The sequence below is a fragment of the Sinocyclocheilus rhinocerous genome, unplaced genomic scaffold (assembly GCF_001515625.1).
Source record: "Sinocyclocheilus rhinocerous isolate Xijiao unplaced genomic scaffold, SAMN03320098_v1.1 scaffold1254, whole genome shotgun sequence".
Taxonomy (NCBI): Eukaryota; Metazoa; Chordata; class Actinopteri; order Cypriniformes; family Cyprinidae; genus Sinocyclocheilus; species Sinocyclocheilus rhinocerous.
In genome coordinates this window covers 470,039-487,011 of record NW_015643643.1, presented here as the reverse complement: position 1 = coordinate 487,011, position 16,973 = coordinate 470,039, and the positions used below count along the sequence as shown (strand labels likewise).

The following is a 16,973-nucleotide window of genomic DNA, read 5'->3' as shown; positions in this document are numbered from 1 at the left end:
ATTTTTTTCATTTACAGTTATGTATATTCAAGTGTATCCATTTAATGTATATTATATGAATGACAAAAAATTGTCAGCTAGATAGCGTGGTAATGTTTATTTGATTGTCACTGTATGGGAATGCTACATTTTATTCAAAATCTGTTTGATATTGATTAAATATCTGCAATTCATTTTGGCTTTAATTAGATTTCCCCAAGCAATAGGCAAGAATGAACCTGCTGTCCTCCATGATTCCTATTCTTTCCAACAAGACAGCACTTGAATGTGATAAACGTGTAATTACAACTTTAAGTTAATGAATTATTAAATTAATGAATTATTAGGTTTGCATGTAAACATAGCCAGTGTTTCAATTTACAGTTTTTCTTATGCTAATTTGATGAAGCTAAATTCTGTTTGATTTCTCCGGGCTCCAGCAGCTGCTCTGAAGAACTCAACAAGAACATTGCCCTTCCCGAGGATTCACTCCTTTCTATTGCTTTCTCCAATTATCCCACTATCTATCTTCTCATTCCTCTGTCCTTTGCTCTCCACAGTGGGACGCCATAACGGAGATGGATGAGCATAACCGTCCCATCCACACCTTCCAGGTGTGCCACGTAATGGAACCCAACCAGAACAACTGGCTTCGTACAAACTGGATTCCCCGTCAGGCTGCGCAGAAGATCTACGTGGAGCTTCGCTTCACCCTGCGGGACTGCAACAGCATCCCCTGGGTCTCTGGCACCTGTAAGGAGACTTTTAACCTCCTCTACTTTGAGACAGATGAGCCGCATGGTGCCACTGCTCATTTCCATACCAACGACTACGCCAAAATCGATACCATAGCCGCCGACGAGAGCTTCACACAGACAGACCTGGGCGACCGTGTTCTGAGGCTGAATACCGAAGTGCGAGAAGTGGGCCCAATAGCTCGTAAGGGTTTCTACTTGGCCTTCCAGGATGTGGGCGCATGTATCGCCCTGGTGTCTGTGAGAGTTTATTACAAAAAGTGCCCGTCTACCCTGAGAAACCTTGCAGCCTTCCCTGACACTGTACCGCGGGTGGATTCGTCTTCACTGGTGGAGGTCAGGGGAGCGTGTGTTGAGAACGCTGAGGAACGTGACACACCTAGGCTGTACTGTGGAGCTGATGGTGATTGGCTGGTGCCGCTGGGCCGTTGTGTCTGCAGCATAGGCTATGAGGAGAGTGACGGTCTCTGTATTGGTGAGTTCTAACATTAAATCCTGCTTTGTTTTCTGTATCTGCTATAGGGTTTGGCAGCAATATACATATACATAGATTATTTAATTATATAATTAAGGTATTGTATTATAATAATAATAATAAGTGTTTTATACTCGCCAATGCTGAATTAGAGTATTTGATCAAAAATACAGGAAAAATATTAAAGGAAAAGTTCACCCAAAATGAAAATTACCTCATGATTTACTCACCCTCAAGCCATCCCAGGTGTCACCCTCAAGCCATCCCATTGCATCCCTTTCTTCTTTCAGACGAATACAATTGGAGTTGAAAAAATGTCCTGGATCTTCCAAGTTTCTTACATATGAAGTTCCCGCCTCAATAAAATGCAAGCGCATATAGCATGCTGGCATTAAAACTCTATCTTTATGGGCAGTACGTGTCGCCCTCGCATTAGGAGTTCTGCGGGGAATCAGATATGTGTGTTTAGACGTAGGTCAGATGTCCAGATATCGGATATGTATCCGACTAAAATCCACATTTGGAAGTGGCCCAGATCGGATGTGAAAAAAGCAGATCTTGTGTGGATTTTTGTGTTTACACGTGTGCAACAAATTCCGATCTGTGTCAGATGTGAGCAAAAAAATCAGATTTTTTGTGCCAATGTAAATGCAGCTAAAGAAACGTTTGTTGAAAAGATGAAGCGGTACTATATCTGACTGCAGCTGCATCACAAACCGTAAGTAAATAATTTTCCAAATGCTTTGTCTGGAAATGACTGTTTTATTTTGATTATGTTGTCAAAGCACTCACATGCAATAGCGAGGGGGTGTTGATACTGTTTCCTGTGCAATTACGTTAGCCAACCATAACAGTGGCCGATTACTGAGATGCCTTAAAGGACCCTCCCCTTAAAAACAGATCATTTTAGAGGGTCAGAATGAGGGTTGAATAATAATAATACAATTATAATCATTTTTCCACATAGTTATTCATTTATTTATTTATTTATTGTGCAAAAAACTTTATTAGCGTTATGAGCAAACCTCAAGGAACATAATAATAATTAAAAAATCCATGTCATGACCCCTTTAATATGTCTATGGAAATCGTGATACTTTTTTTAGGATACTTTGATGAATAGAAAGTTTAAATGAACAGCATCAATCTAATGAGATGAAAAACTTCCACTAGCAAAATATTTAAAGGGGTGGTTAATTGTTAGTTAGTGTGTAACGTTGCTGTTTGAGCATAAACAATATCTGCAAAGTTACGACGCTGAAAGTTCAATGCAAACGGAGATACTGTCTTTTAAACTTATGGCAGCTTAATGTCTACAGTTACGGCTCGTGGGGACTACAACAAGCTGCTTCCCAGGTTGGTGACATCACAAACCCTGAAATTTACATAAACCCCGCCCCAGGGAACATGCAACAAAGGGGGCGGGGCCATGTTGCGCCGCTTTAGAGAAGAGGAACAGTTGTTGCCATGCCGTCAAAACTAGGGGTGCTCGAAAAAATCTATTCATATATGAATCGTGATTCTGTCTTCTAACGATTCTAATGGATTCACAAGTTTCAAAATCAATGTTCTAAAGCAGCGGTTCTTAATCCTGTTCCTCGCGTCCCCTGCTCTGCACACGCTCTGCATCTCTCTCACTCTCTTTCTCTCTCTTTTATTCAGATCATCAGCTCATCACAGCTCCATCAGTGAACTGTGTTCCAATTATACACTTTATGTGTATAGACAGACAGATATTTTCCACATAGCTACAAGTGTTAAACATGGACGTGCACGCGGTTGCCGTGGTGCAAACACTTCTCACTGTTACAAAGTAAACAATTACTTTGTATCATGTATTCTGCTGTGTTAAAGCTTTAATCAGGATAAAACCGTATATTAAAAGCTAACATATAAGCAGTAGCATTTACAACTAACAGCATATCTAAAAGTATGAGACAACAACAAACAAAAACAACATACCGTTCTGAAATGTCCTGTAAGAGCCGTGTTTGCAAAGTTTCTGCATGATCCTCTTCACTAATATTCTCTGGGTCTCATTTGGGCTCAAATTGATAAGCAATATTGATGACGCCATTGTTTACAATACAGCCGGAGCGCATTCTGAGGCGAGGGGCGTGACGTTTCTGAACTGCACTAGAGGTGGTCTAGCGAATCACAACACACTGGGCCAGCTAACCAATCTGAGCCCATTGTGTATTTCTGAGGGAGGGGAAATCATCAGAGCATTCATTGGAGAAGGGACAGAGCGGTGTAGAATAAAGGTAAATTATGTGAAAAAGAATGCGTTTTTTTTTTAAGTTTGCTTGATAGGACTAGGTGTTATGATCCCAATGATGTTATTTAAAAAACAACAACAAAGCATTAACACATGTTAGACTGCACCAAACACAATCAAGCCTAGAAAAAAGCAGTCAACCACCCCTTTAATTATGGATTATCCAAAAGAAAGAAAAAAAAATGCAGTATACAATGCAATTTAATGTAATGCAATATACAGTATAACACATTTTGAAAAATAGCTATAAAATAAAAATCTCTATCATGATGTATACAGTTTTGGCCCTCTAGCTCTTGATTAGTGAAGTGTTGTTCCAAGACCCCTAATATTTAGTACACATGACTCTGCTTGAATGTGTTCTCTGTGTTCTTACCAGTGTATGTGAGCTGTGATTTTGCTGTGATTTTGATTTTGCTCGTGGTTTTTATTTATGTATTTAGTTTTGAAAGTTACAGTATCTGTATTTTCTCTGGCTTCAGATTTGCCTGGAAACAGGCAACCCGGAGCGGAGGTAAAGCGGAGTGATTACAGAATGATTTGAGCCGGGAGGGAAAATTACTGTCACTCCATTCCGCTCACATATTGTATTCCAGTCTGAACATTGCTTGCCAACGTGCAAAGCTTCATACTTTACTTGCTTTTTTTTTTGGAACCGTTTGTGTTGGCGGAGAACAGGCCAGCTTTTGTCTGAAATGCGCGTCACTCGATATCTGCTCCTGTATAGTTTTAATATTAAGGAGATATTCAGTACAACAGCACTTGCTTGTGGGACATTGCTTAAATATAAAGTTAACAAGATATAAAATTAAGATTTTGGTCATACCGCCCACCTCTGCTCTGTTCGTGATTGACTGAGAAAAGCCCCATTCCTGACAGCAGGTGAAAAGAGATGAGAGAATTCTGCTGTGACCCAGTGATGCAAGTAGATCTCCTGTATGGAAAGAGGACGGGACAGTCATGATAGAGACATCAGTGACTGACCCGGTTCACACTGCGGCAGCCTGTAGGGAGGTTCTCTGCACATGTGAGAGAATAGAAGATGGCAATGGGAGTCAAAGGCATCATTACATTCTCCTAATTATCATACAGTAACTGAGCATTTCAACCATTCTCCAAGAGCTTTAAAGATTCTGCAGTGTGAGAGGCACTCGTTTCCAGTCTCTTTCTCAGGATTTGTAAAATGCACCAGATGAAGTATCACTCTTACGATAGCACGCTGTCTGTGATATGATTTAGATTTAGTGAGTACATCAAAAGTAAAGCTCTTCTGTCATGAGGCCGTTCAGTGTATCTCTACTACCTGCATCCCCGTTTCCTGCCACCTCTGTCTCTTTCTTCCTCTTTGCACATTATCTAAGCAGATCACTCCTCAGATTAAGGCTGCAATCTCACTGGCACCTGTCAAAGCCCTAATCAAATCCCCAGCGACAGGGCGGCTCCTGCTGCAAAGTGAATCCATAATCAGCTCTCCCCTGCCCATCAGAGACCAGTTGCTCAGCATGGTGTTTGTGCGTGTGTGTCAGGGACAGAAGCAGAGGAAGAAAGAGACGGATGAATTCCCGTATTTTCAGAGTATGTACTGAATCTGATGAAAAACTAACTTACTTCCTGACTCTTGGTGAAGTTTGTTTGTTAGTGATCCAGATGTGTCAGTTCCAGGTTGGCACTGTCACGTATATTCTTGATTTATGTGAAGTGCTAACAACAATTGTGAAAATAAGTTTCTCAAGTGTTTTTAAACAAAATGAGTTTTAAAATGAAAACATGATTTTTTTCTGGACAATACTGATGGGCCAATATTGTTTTTTTTAGGTGCAGTCACATAAAAAAAAAAAAAAAAATCCATTATACCCCAGGCAACTTTCTATTGGTCAATGTAACAAATTCACTTGACCAACTTGAACCTGATGCAATTTACATTGGGAAAAATTCCACTTTTACTTGAAACTTCTGATTGTGTGGATTCCTATGAAATGACTGGATTTTAAATGCTAAATATTGCCAAGCAGCAGTAAATAAAAAGCAGTAAATATTACAATTCTATATCATTTACTCTAAATAAACAAAAAATAAAACCCTAAAACTTTAAATCAGATGTTTTAAATGCTACAAGAATTTAAACATTGCAACATTATTATGTAAAATATATATTAAAAAAAATGTAGGTCACACTTTATTTTAAGGTCAAATTCTTGCCATTAACAAACCATTAACTATGATTTTGCCTCAGTAAACTCATTAATAGTTAGTAAGGTAGTTGTTAAGTTTAGGTATTGGGTAGAATTAAGGATGTAGAATATGGTCATGCAGAATATTTACTAATAGTACTAATAAACAGCCAGTATGTTAATATTAGGCATGCTAATAAGCAACAACTGTAGTTAATAGTGAGAATTGGTCCCTATTCTAAACTGTTACCAAAATGTATTCATATATGGACACAAATATGTAAATTCATTTTGAGATGTGCTTAAGATTGCATTTAACGATGTTATAAAATTATTAGTGTTAAAGATGTACTTTAAGTAGAAGTTTGATGATGGCTAAGTTCTATAAAAATAGAATGAATACAAAATAAATGAAGAAAATCTCTAATATTGGCTGATAAGCAAAATGGTGACAATTTATTGTGCTTCCCTATTAAAAAAGTTCATTTTAACCACAAGGAACGATGTTTTTGGTAGCTCTTAAGCACTTGAAAATAATTCGCCAACTTGCGGTTCTCTGCCAACTTTCGGAATCTGTTTCTTCTCCACTCCCTTGGCATTATGGGACAGCAGAAGTGTTCACTGTTTGCACACTTCAGAATCCCAGCAGATGCAGTATGTAATCCTTGTATTGTTTGCCTAATGTATCATGAATAATTTTTACATTCTACTCATTTGACATTCAGCTGCAGAGACTGTCTGTACTGTTGCTGGACTAATGCTCTGGGGTGCCTCCCACTGCTGTGGCGCTTTAGAATCTCGCTGCCCGCTGCTAGTCTGTGTTTCACAGCTCTGCTAGAAGAGATTGTAGCCTTAAGGGTTTAAAAAGCTTGTCACGCTCTTTTTGTGCGTTGCTCTTTTTTGCCGAGCAAGTTGTTCCACTTAAAAGCACAGAGATAAGTCAATCATGCCATTGTATGTTGCTAATCTCTTAAAGATGAAGTGTGGCATTTTTTATGTTAAAATACTTTATCCTATCATGGTTTAATGTGCAGAGACAACTACAAGTAAGCCATTTTATGGTGTATTCCAGAACAGTTTGAATACTGTGGTTTTGCAGCTCTTTTAAAACATTGTCCCGTCTGTTTGATCAACACAACATTTCAGCAGTTCAAACTTTGGAGTTTGGCGGATGGAATGTAGGATGAAAAGGGTGATAGGAGTCTTTCATGTTTGGAATGGGATACTACCATATTATATACACTGTAAACTTTTTTTTTTTGACTATTTTGTATTTTAATCTAAGTTTGTGTTAAAAAGGTGTTTATTCTTAGCAGTTTGATCAAACAGTGAGTCACAAAAGAGATGAATTGAGAGATGAGTTGATAATACGTTTGCATTGCATTGTGGGATATAGTATTCTTCACAGTGCTCTAGTGGTTCTCTACATTTTTGATTCAAAATCCCCCTTTGTCCAAAACAATAGACCTTCCCATATAAGCTGATATGTACCTCTGGCACTTCTGTTTTAATAATAATAATAATAATAAACTCAAAATCTAATGTCAATTTAATGTTGTACATATGTATTTTATTTTATTTTATTTTATTTTATTGGCATTTTAATTAAGATTATGTTAATGCAAATATATTTGAATAGATGAAGTATACAGCTAGTTCTCAACCCACTGGTTTCACATTTTACTATTCAGTTATGCATACAAGAATTTTACATTTCACATATTAGAATTAGTAAGAGAAAAATACGCTAGTATGCAATTAAAAATACTCATTGCTGCTAATGACAAAGAAATTACATAGTTCACCTTTAACACAATTAGTTAATAATTAACATAAAATTATCACATTTACAGAGTCGCTAACAAATTTTATGCACCTAAAGTTATCATTCATTTGAATGTGTGACATACCTTGATCCTAACTTAAGTTATACTCGTTTTGCACCAGTAAATCAAAAATTGCCGGTTCCTTATAAAAATTCCTTCTACACACCCTGTCATCTTTTTTTGCTATACAGATTTTGCATCTATAGAGAGCTGTCAGATTTTTCACATTAATCTCTACTCAGGTTTTACAATTAGCCAAAATTGTGTTCGCATATGTCTGGGAATGTAATAACCAGCTTTTGGATTTATATATTTTGATATGGATGATGGATAACACAAGATGAGCTAATTCTTAAGCCTGCAAAAGGCGCTTTCTCATCAAAGCCTGTTGTTTACTTGGGCCTTGGATCCTAGTCTTGATCCTAATCATGTCTGACTGCAACCGGAAAGCAAGGCAAATATTATTTCATCTGTATTGCATTAATACAGCAATGTCCTGTATCTTTTTCCACACCTCTGATCATAAGCGAAAGGTTCCTTTGGCATATCTCTCTATATTTTTTTGTTTCTTCTGCCAGGTCTCACCTACATGCACCAGATTTTTATCCATTATATCAACAGCCGTTTGCTCTCCTTCCCTGTCGTGTTCTGATTCTCCACTGTGTTGCATCAATGCTCTGTTCTGCCAGCTGTGAGGGATTGTTGGAAAGGTACATACTGAATGTGTGTGTTCTGACTTTAAGTTTACTTTGCCCCAGGACTGAAGGAGACGAGATGGAGACATTGAACCAATCCAGTAAATGCCAGATAGCTTATTTAAATTCTGCTGCAGAGTGCTGGACTCTCCAACCGTTACCATCAACTATTGTAAAATTAACCTAGTCTGAAATGTAGCTATTTTTAAACCCATCAAATCTGGATGTATGCATTTTTCTCATCTACCAGCGACTGTGGCAGCTGACTTTTTAAGACATTTCGAATTGACATTTGACAAGAAATGCTTTTGCTTAGACACAAAGATGCATGCTTGAAGAAACACATTTGATCATATCTCGAAACAAGCCATCAATGTGTCTGATTGGCTGTTTTTCAGGCTTCAGTGGCGCTCTGCCGCTCAAGCATGTCATGGTTTATGTAAACAAACAAATTTATGTTTAGCGACTTCAACACAGTTTTTGTGAGACTTTTGTGAACACTCCAAATGAACTATCTCAGGAGGTGCTCTGAGCTTAGTTTACTTTAAATCTATGGTGCGGTTTGATTGTAATGTGCAAAGTTTTGGATGTTTATTTTGATGTCTCCTAATTTCAAATTAAAGTGGACCAAATAGAGTTGCATTTCATAGGTTTACTTCAACTCTGCATCACTAGCTGACGCTATGGGAACACCCTCTGGTGTTACAATTATCTGAAGCCTCTATAAAGTCATGGAAAGTCATTGGTGGATAGCGTAGGCAACACCCACTGAGGCGTCGCTTCACCAACATGCTTACATAATCATAGATGGATTTTTCTTCAGGAAGATGATGCATCTGCCATAGTTGCAGTATCATATTTCTGAGTTTGGATTGTCACATCGAGTGGCAAATTCCCATGCATTTATGAAGTGTATGGCTGCCCTGGTCTTATTAAAGCTCCAAATTGTGAGAGTGTTGAATTACCTCAATTATTGGCTGATTTTAGCAAAATCGCAGGAGCTAATGGCTTGTCATCAAGACATTCAGACATTTCAGCTGTGTCTGGATCAATTCAGAGATGGGGAGGACTCCATGTAGGCCTGTATTGCAGTCTAATGGGTCTCATGGTGTCAGTGTCTCCAGTGTTACTGCTGTGCCTGGTTAATATGAGACCATTTCAGTGGTGAGTCAATGGCTGAGGACTTTGTCCCCATTGGCCTGCTTACCGAAGACTCTGAGTTACATGCAGGTGTTGTCACACTCTGCTTGTCTGGAACCAAGTCTTGTCTTGGTCTTTCCCTTTGGTATGGTTGTTCATTTCAAAACAATTTCAACAGATGCACATCTGATAGGCTGTGGAGCGGTTTACAAGAACGGTCTGGCCTGTGGCAGTTGGAAGGATGATGGTTGGAAGGCTTCTCAAGTGGCACGTTAATAGCCTATAGTTGATGGCAGTTCTCCCTAGCCTTGAATTACTTCCTTCCAGACCTGCAGGGCTTCCATGTCATGAAGTTTGAATCATAGAGTGGATCATTTTTTGAGTCATGGACAGACATCAAGGAAGTGGAGGTTGCATCCTAGGATTGTCAACCTTATTTGACGTAGTTTTTGGCCAGTGAGACGACACTGTGCTCCCTATGGTTCATTCGGTCTATACCAGCACCTGTGGGAATAGATGTTTTGGTGACGGTGGAAGTACGCTTACTACCGGCTGCTATGTGGAGAGTACAGAAGGACAAGTTCTAGGTTCTTGGATCTGGTCTCTCTTTTGGAGAAACCTACTTGAAGAATGCTGGTCACAGCAGACCTTCTCTCTCAGCTTCTGGGCTTGCTATGGCACCCCCGTTCAGAGATTTGAAGACTTTGAGTTTGGCATCTGAACTGGGCACTCTGATATATTCAGGCTTTCACCTGATATCACTAATAACGTTCTGAATGATAGAGACCCATCTACGAGACATCTCTGTGCTTTCAAAGTGGTGTTTATTTATGTCCTATGCATACAATTCAGAGTAGATATTTTTATCGAAGATATTCACAAATTCACTAGGCATGTCATCAAATGTCTGATATTCCATTTCTCAAATACATGTACGTGAATGTGCTTACCTTTATAATGAACTTGTGAGTTGATCTATAATTTGAAATAGGTGCCCCCATGTTAGTTTGCACCGCAATTTAGAGAATTGTATCTGTCGAATTTACAACATGTAAATTCACCAATTTCTCCAGAAATACATGAAAGTAAGTGGCCAGCAGAAGAATAGAGTGAACTTTATAGTTACCTGACAATTTGTATCCAATATTAATAAAAACCCGTCGTCAAATTATAATTGAATGGATTGTTATTGCTGCTTCCATAGACATCAGTGGGCATTTTACAAATTGTAAATGTATTGTTTTGCTAGTACTTGTGTATTTTATTGTCTGCAAATAAATATTGAAATAAATATTACGTCCACGTCCACATTTGAGTCTGGCAGTATGTGACTTCACTGTACATTCTAAAATCCCATATGTGGGACCGTACTCCCAGAGGCACACAAATAACGATCCCAGTACTGCTCAAGCAGTTAAGAGAATTGGGGACTTGTTCCTGTTTGGATTTTGCTCCCAGTCTAGTTAAGGTCTTGGTGAGGTCATCTTCCCAAGGTGGTTTCTTCTTTGTTTCGCTTACAGGTTGTTGTTGTTGTTTTTTGCCATCTTTCTCTCCTCCTCCATTTGAAAGAGGGATGGCATAGACTTTGTCCTGTTAGAGCCTCAGTTAGAGGATTCACGTTGACTATAAAAGCCAGTGGCATCAAGTTCTGACAAGTACTGTCTGCTTAGGTGGCCATAGCAAAGGTTTTGTTGCTGAGGAATGCTGTACAAAAGGCTTATGGGTTGCTTCAATTTCGCCTTTAAGCATGTGTGCACACTCTACAAGGAGTGTTGCTTCTGGGTTTAAACTATTTTAGACATGTTGCAAATTAAGTTGACAGTGCAATAAAGAGCATAGGCAATAAATGGAAAATAAACCAGCTCCTATAATATTTAGTAGAGTAAGAAGAAAACCTGCTTCATTTAGTTAAGGCCTATGTTGTACTGCAACATATTCCTGGAATGTGCCATTGAACAGAACAACAAAGACATAAGACTGTTTTGGAAGGATTTCAATCCATTTGTTTTCAATATGGACTTCAGAATTTTTGTGTTCCAGTTAAGTTGCAGTTGTGACTGGCCCCATTTCTGCATCTCGGCATGCAGCTACCAGCTAATTACAGTCATTTGTTAGATTCACAGCTAATTTACTTCTTTCTTTTTTTCTCTCCCTCTAACTTTCTTCTTCTGCCAGTCTGTCTCTGTCTCTCTTTCCCTCTCTCCCCCTTATTGTGCATTTTAATTAAACCATCTGCTAAATAAAGCCATTCCTGGTATTCAAGCACACAAGCTTGACCCTCAGCACTCTGAATCGTTTCTGCAGAAGTGAGCCTGTCTGACACTTTGTTGCTTTTCTTCTAGTGTAGTTTTCACAGCATCAAAGGTTCCGTTCCTTCCCTCTGCGTGAGGTCGCTGAGGCTAAAGACACAATGATGAATTGTGCAAAATGCGCTTAATTAAGTTTGCCATAGTCATCTGGGGCTGCTTTATTTTTATAATTGTGTTTTTGTTTTCTTTTCACTGTATCGCTCTCTTTTTCTTTCTCTCTCTCTCTCTCTTTTTCAGACCTTAGCCAGACCTCTTACTGAATTATGGACACTACTCCACATTATACAGAGGAACAGAGGCAAAGCAGAAACTTTAAACTCTCTGTCCCTTTACTCTTTTACCCCAATTACAGAGGCAATTCAGAATATTTCCAACTCTTGTCACTCAGAGAGAAACTTAAGAGTACCAGACCTCCTTTATTTCTTATTTTTGTCCCCCTCTGCTGTTTTTTTTTCTCTTCTTCTGTATTACTAAAACAGCAGATGAGTGGACACCCGCACAGCAGGAGATGCCATGAGAGTGTTTCTCTCTTTCCTTCCCCCTCCTTTCTTTTTGCTTAGTCATATCAGGCACATGAAGCTTCAAACACTGCTCTGAATCTGAAGGTGGGGATGCTCTCTTTTCAAATATTCTTCTAACCTTTTTTCTTTGTTTAAGCAGTGCAGCCAGGGTGAAGGGGAATAAGGAAAAGCTTACCGTTTTAGCAAGCAGCAACACTCTAGAGATCTTCAGCAGACATATTTCAAGTTAGAGAATAAAAAAAAAAAACTCGCATCAATATTCTGAGAATATTGCATCTACATTATGCCAGTGTACAGTAAGAAAACCGACCACAGAAGTGATTGTGCCAAATGCAGTGTAGACATTTTACTGTCTTGTCTTTAGCAGGATGAAGAGAGCTTTATTAAAGTGCCCCTATTATGGATTTTTGAAAATTACCTTTCATGCAGTGTATAACACAGCTCTAAGTGAATGAAAACATCCTGCAAAATTTTAAATCTGAAAGTGCACCGTGTATAAAGTTATTGTCTCTCAAAAGAAAGAGTCGACTCTGAATCATTGAAACGAGTCATTTTAAAAACGAATCCCAAGCCGTTTCATGTTAACGTCAACATGAAATATTAGCATATTGTCCACCCACTTGGTCTTTTCGAGTTGGTCGTGAATGAAAACACAAATTCATTCTTTGCCACTAGGTGTCGCTTTCGGAGCGGTAAAAATAGCGGTAAAAAACACTGTACACAAAGCAGCACTATGCTCACAAACGCTGCTTTATCAGGCATTACAGGCGTGATGAAATTAAAATGAGACCAATCACCGCCGATTAGCGTCACGCAAAGGAGGGGTTTGGAAAATGTTTTTTGACCATGCATGCATGTCAACCTGTTATTGGGGACTCCCAAAACCAAAATATAAACCTTTTATTACCCATAATAGGGGCACTTTAAAGCTGTCGTCTACAAATCTAAAACTATAAAATATGGCAAGATATGGCATAAAACAGTAGTGACAGTTATTTCATGGAGTGTCCATCAGTGTTGGGGAGGCTTGTGCAGTTTACCAAGCTAAATTAGTTCAACTACATTCAGGCTTGAAAACAAACAAACATAAAGAATAGTAACTTACTACATGCTACATACTAATTACATTGAAGCTTCTTAAAACCAAGCACACCAAAAGCCTGTCGTAATGTGCCTTTAGTAGACAGGTGCCTATTGCTATTTCTATATTACACTCTTAAAATTAAAGGTTCTTTATTGACGTCATTGGCCCACAAATAACCTTTACCATCCATGGAAACTTTTCATTCCACAAAAGGTTCTTTACAGTGGTAAAAGTTTTTTTAGATTATTAAAATGTTCTTCACACTAAGAAAAAAATTGTTATTTTCAGTGGTTCTCAAACCTCTCCATGAAGTACCCCCAGCATTGCACATTTTGTATGTCTCCCTATATCTGACACACCCACTTCAGGTCTTGCGGTCTCCACTAATGAGCTGATGAGTTGAATCAGGTGTGATAGATGAGGGAGACATACAAAATGTGCAGGGCTGGTGGTACTCCAGGACAGGTTTGAGAACCACTGTTCTATGGCATCGCTGTGAAAACCCCCTTTTGGAACCTTTATTTTTAAGAGTGTACCGTCACTCTACAAAGCTACTTTAGCCACCTCTTCATCCAAAACTAAATTATTTATTTATATGATTGATTGATTGATTGATTTGTCTACATAACTTCAGTGAGATCAAAATGTTTCTGGTCTGTTTGTCTACTAATTTAAATCATATTTTATTTCAATCATATGTTTATTAAGTTGTAGGGAAAAAATAAATATAAAATGAGTAAATTTTTTTTATACCAGTGGATTTCACCATTGTATTAAAGTCTGGTATCGAGCTTGATTGGTTTGTGTGAATCAGAGTGACTGCAATCAACTAGAAACAATAAAAGCTAAATGCAAACAACAACCTTACTGTATACAATTTGTAAGTTTCATAAGGAGCCAAAAAAAGCAATGAACAGCAGCATTTAACCAAATATTCCAACAAAAAAGAACAATGCTGCGTATGATCCATCCAAATGAAGTGATTCACTAATGCAAGCAGATTTATTTTGCATGGAGCGGGTCACCCCATAGAGCTACCATTTTAAAATCACATGACCATCTCAATGCTAATTTGTTTATCCTGGTAGCTCCAATATTAATAATGGTTAAATGTTTGTTTTAGCCTATTTCTACAATGGCATCAATAATCTAAAACTTCTTTTAGGTGTTCAACATGACTTCTGTTTTGGACAGCACAACAATTTTTGCCATTCTTCATGAAGTCGTGAACATTTCCACCAAAATTTCTAGAATGAATCTGACTTTATAATAAGAGAGAGGACCACCGAGATGAATTGTGAATTTGATTTATTCCTTCAGTTTGCATATGAGAGTGGTTTTTGCAGAGATTGTCGGGGGACAAATGCCTGGATATATTTTAGTGCATTATTACTGATACGTAGTGCAGAATAACTAAATATGCAATACGCATTCATGTATCAAGATAGCAGTGATGAAATATCTTATATAATTCTATTGTATAATTGTATTCTATATTCAACACATATTGCATATTCTGTAGGAAAACATAGAACTGTGAAATCACAGGGTGATTATGTTAATAGTTTTAGGTTTTTTCAGTCATTAACATGAACTGTAGGCAATCAGAGTGCTATGAGAGTTTTGTAATAACATTGTTGACATAAAAAAACTACATAAATTACAAATGTATTTTTGAGGATTTATATAAAAAGCACACATTAGATGTCCTGTATTGCCCTGAACCATTCAATTGTTCTGTCCTACAGAGTGAGTACACATACTGGTGCCCACTTTACAATTGATTTGGTTGCTGGTTTTGTTCAGTTTTGAATTTAAGGATCTTAATGAAATAACTGTGCTTTTCCCCTTTCAGGTATCTCCCTTGTGAATATAAGAAATGATCAGTGCACATATATGGAGCACACAGATTAAGATAAATGGAAGCTCAGATGTGCTTGCTTGGCATGCATGAACCAATAAAGTTGTTTTTTTGTGCATCAGCATATTTGATGTGCTTTATATATGTGCATTGATCAATGTTTAAATGTGAATAAAAGCCTAAGTAAAATCTGTTCATCATATAAAGCGATCATGTCTTTTCAGAGGACTTGTAATAAACAGCTCAATTCACATGGATTACTATTACAATGTCTTTAGGACTCCTTAGGACTTTCATTGGAGGGACAGAAATCTCTCAGGTTGCATTATAAATATCTTAATTTGTGTTTTGAAGATAAACAAGTCATCCTTGTTTGGAACGACATGAGGTTGAATACATTTAAATGACAGACTTTTAGGTGAAATATCCCTTTAAATTAGTGACATCACTACTTTTATTCATGCAAAGTAGTTTTTCCCCAACACTGGTGTTCAAAGAGACAGAGATATTTGAAAATAAATCACCGCTTTAGGTTGTAAAGTAAAGCAATTGCATATGGAAATGCAAATTACATGAGCATTCATTTATTTTCAAAAGGCTGTCAAAAAACTTAGACCAGAAGTCTACTCCCTAGTGGGGAGGAGAGGATATCTTGGCATGTTTGATAGGTGATAGTAAATGTTCCCCCTGGCCTGCTTTTTAAAAAAAAAATACAAGTTGATTACCTTTAATGGGATATTATTGCCGTAGGTAGTGTGTCTGTTGTCTACGCAGACGCTTTAATTCTCAGCAAGTGGAGTGATGCGTATGAAATGAAATGTGCATTCAGATATTGTTTACCCACAAGCGTTTGTTTGAGTATGTGTGTGTGTGTATTTATATTTAACCAGACACAGTAGCTACAGAATAACTTGTTTGTTTTGTTCTTCTCATCTATCTAACACCTCCGTGGGAAACCAGACGTATACAGATGCAGACACGCATAAATACCCACAAGTTGTGCACACACTCGACACATCCCCCCTCAGATTCCTACACATTGTTCACCAAATCCTGTTGAAGCCACTCTCATAAATCCTGGATAAATCCATATAGTCATCTGACGTAGAATGTGAAGCAGTTCTGCTTCCTTTCAAATCTGCTAGTGTTGATATTCAGAAGACCCAGTCAGGCCCCTCAGAGTGATAAACGGCTGGCCATAGGCCATCATAGCTCGCCCATCCATTATTGCCCCGTCAAACTTGCATCATTCATCATGCTGATCTGATGTGTAAATATTAGCAGCAGTGTTTAGGGATGGAGCCGGTGTGCTGAATAGCATCAGGAAGGGGGGAGAGATAAACACAGACAGACAGACAGACAGACAGAGAGGAAAAAAACATTCATAACTACGATTTCTGATTTGTCAAAATGTTTCTTTGAAAAAATCAACAGTTTTGTTAAAATATTATAAATGAAAAAAGCCAAATCAATATCATGAGGTGCAACCAGCATGCAGAAAAAGAAACAGAAAACAGAAAATGATATGATAGAGTGGAACCCTGCAGACCTGACTGTTTTAAATTCAACAAGTCTTTTAAATGTCAGATACTTTGACTATTTTACGGGAAGGCAAGGTTATTTCAGGTTGTAAAATTTAGTACAAAAACGTAATGATACTTATGAATAAAAATTAAAAAAAACGTTTTATTTTGAAAAATGGGCTACCGAATATTGATAAATAAAAATGTAAAAGGTTGATTGAGATGTACTCTGTGTACCAAAACACAGAGTGTTTTTTTAATTATTAATTTTAGTCTTTTGAGTCGGCCACCAAAAAATTGATATTATGCCATTTACTTACTGTCATTCCAATATATATATATATATATATATATAT

The 16,973-nt window shown here is 37.8% G+C and overlaps 1 protein-coding gene across 1 annotated transcript in view; it reads left to right on the top strand.

The window, feature by feature from the left end:
• The window catches only part of LOC107757651 (ephrin type-A receptor 6-like), a 112,327-nt gene that overhangs the window by 25,231 nt on the left and 70,123 nt on the right, over positions 1 to 16,973 (top strand). The window contains exon 3 of the mRNA XM_016575209.1: positions 540 to 1,209. Coding sequence (XP_016430695.1) covers positions 540 to 1,209 — 670 coding nt within the window. The remainder of the gene's footprint in view (positions 1 to 539; positions 1,210 to 16,973) is intronic.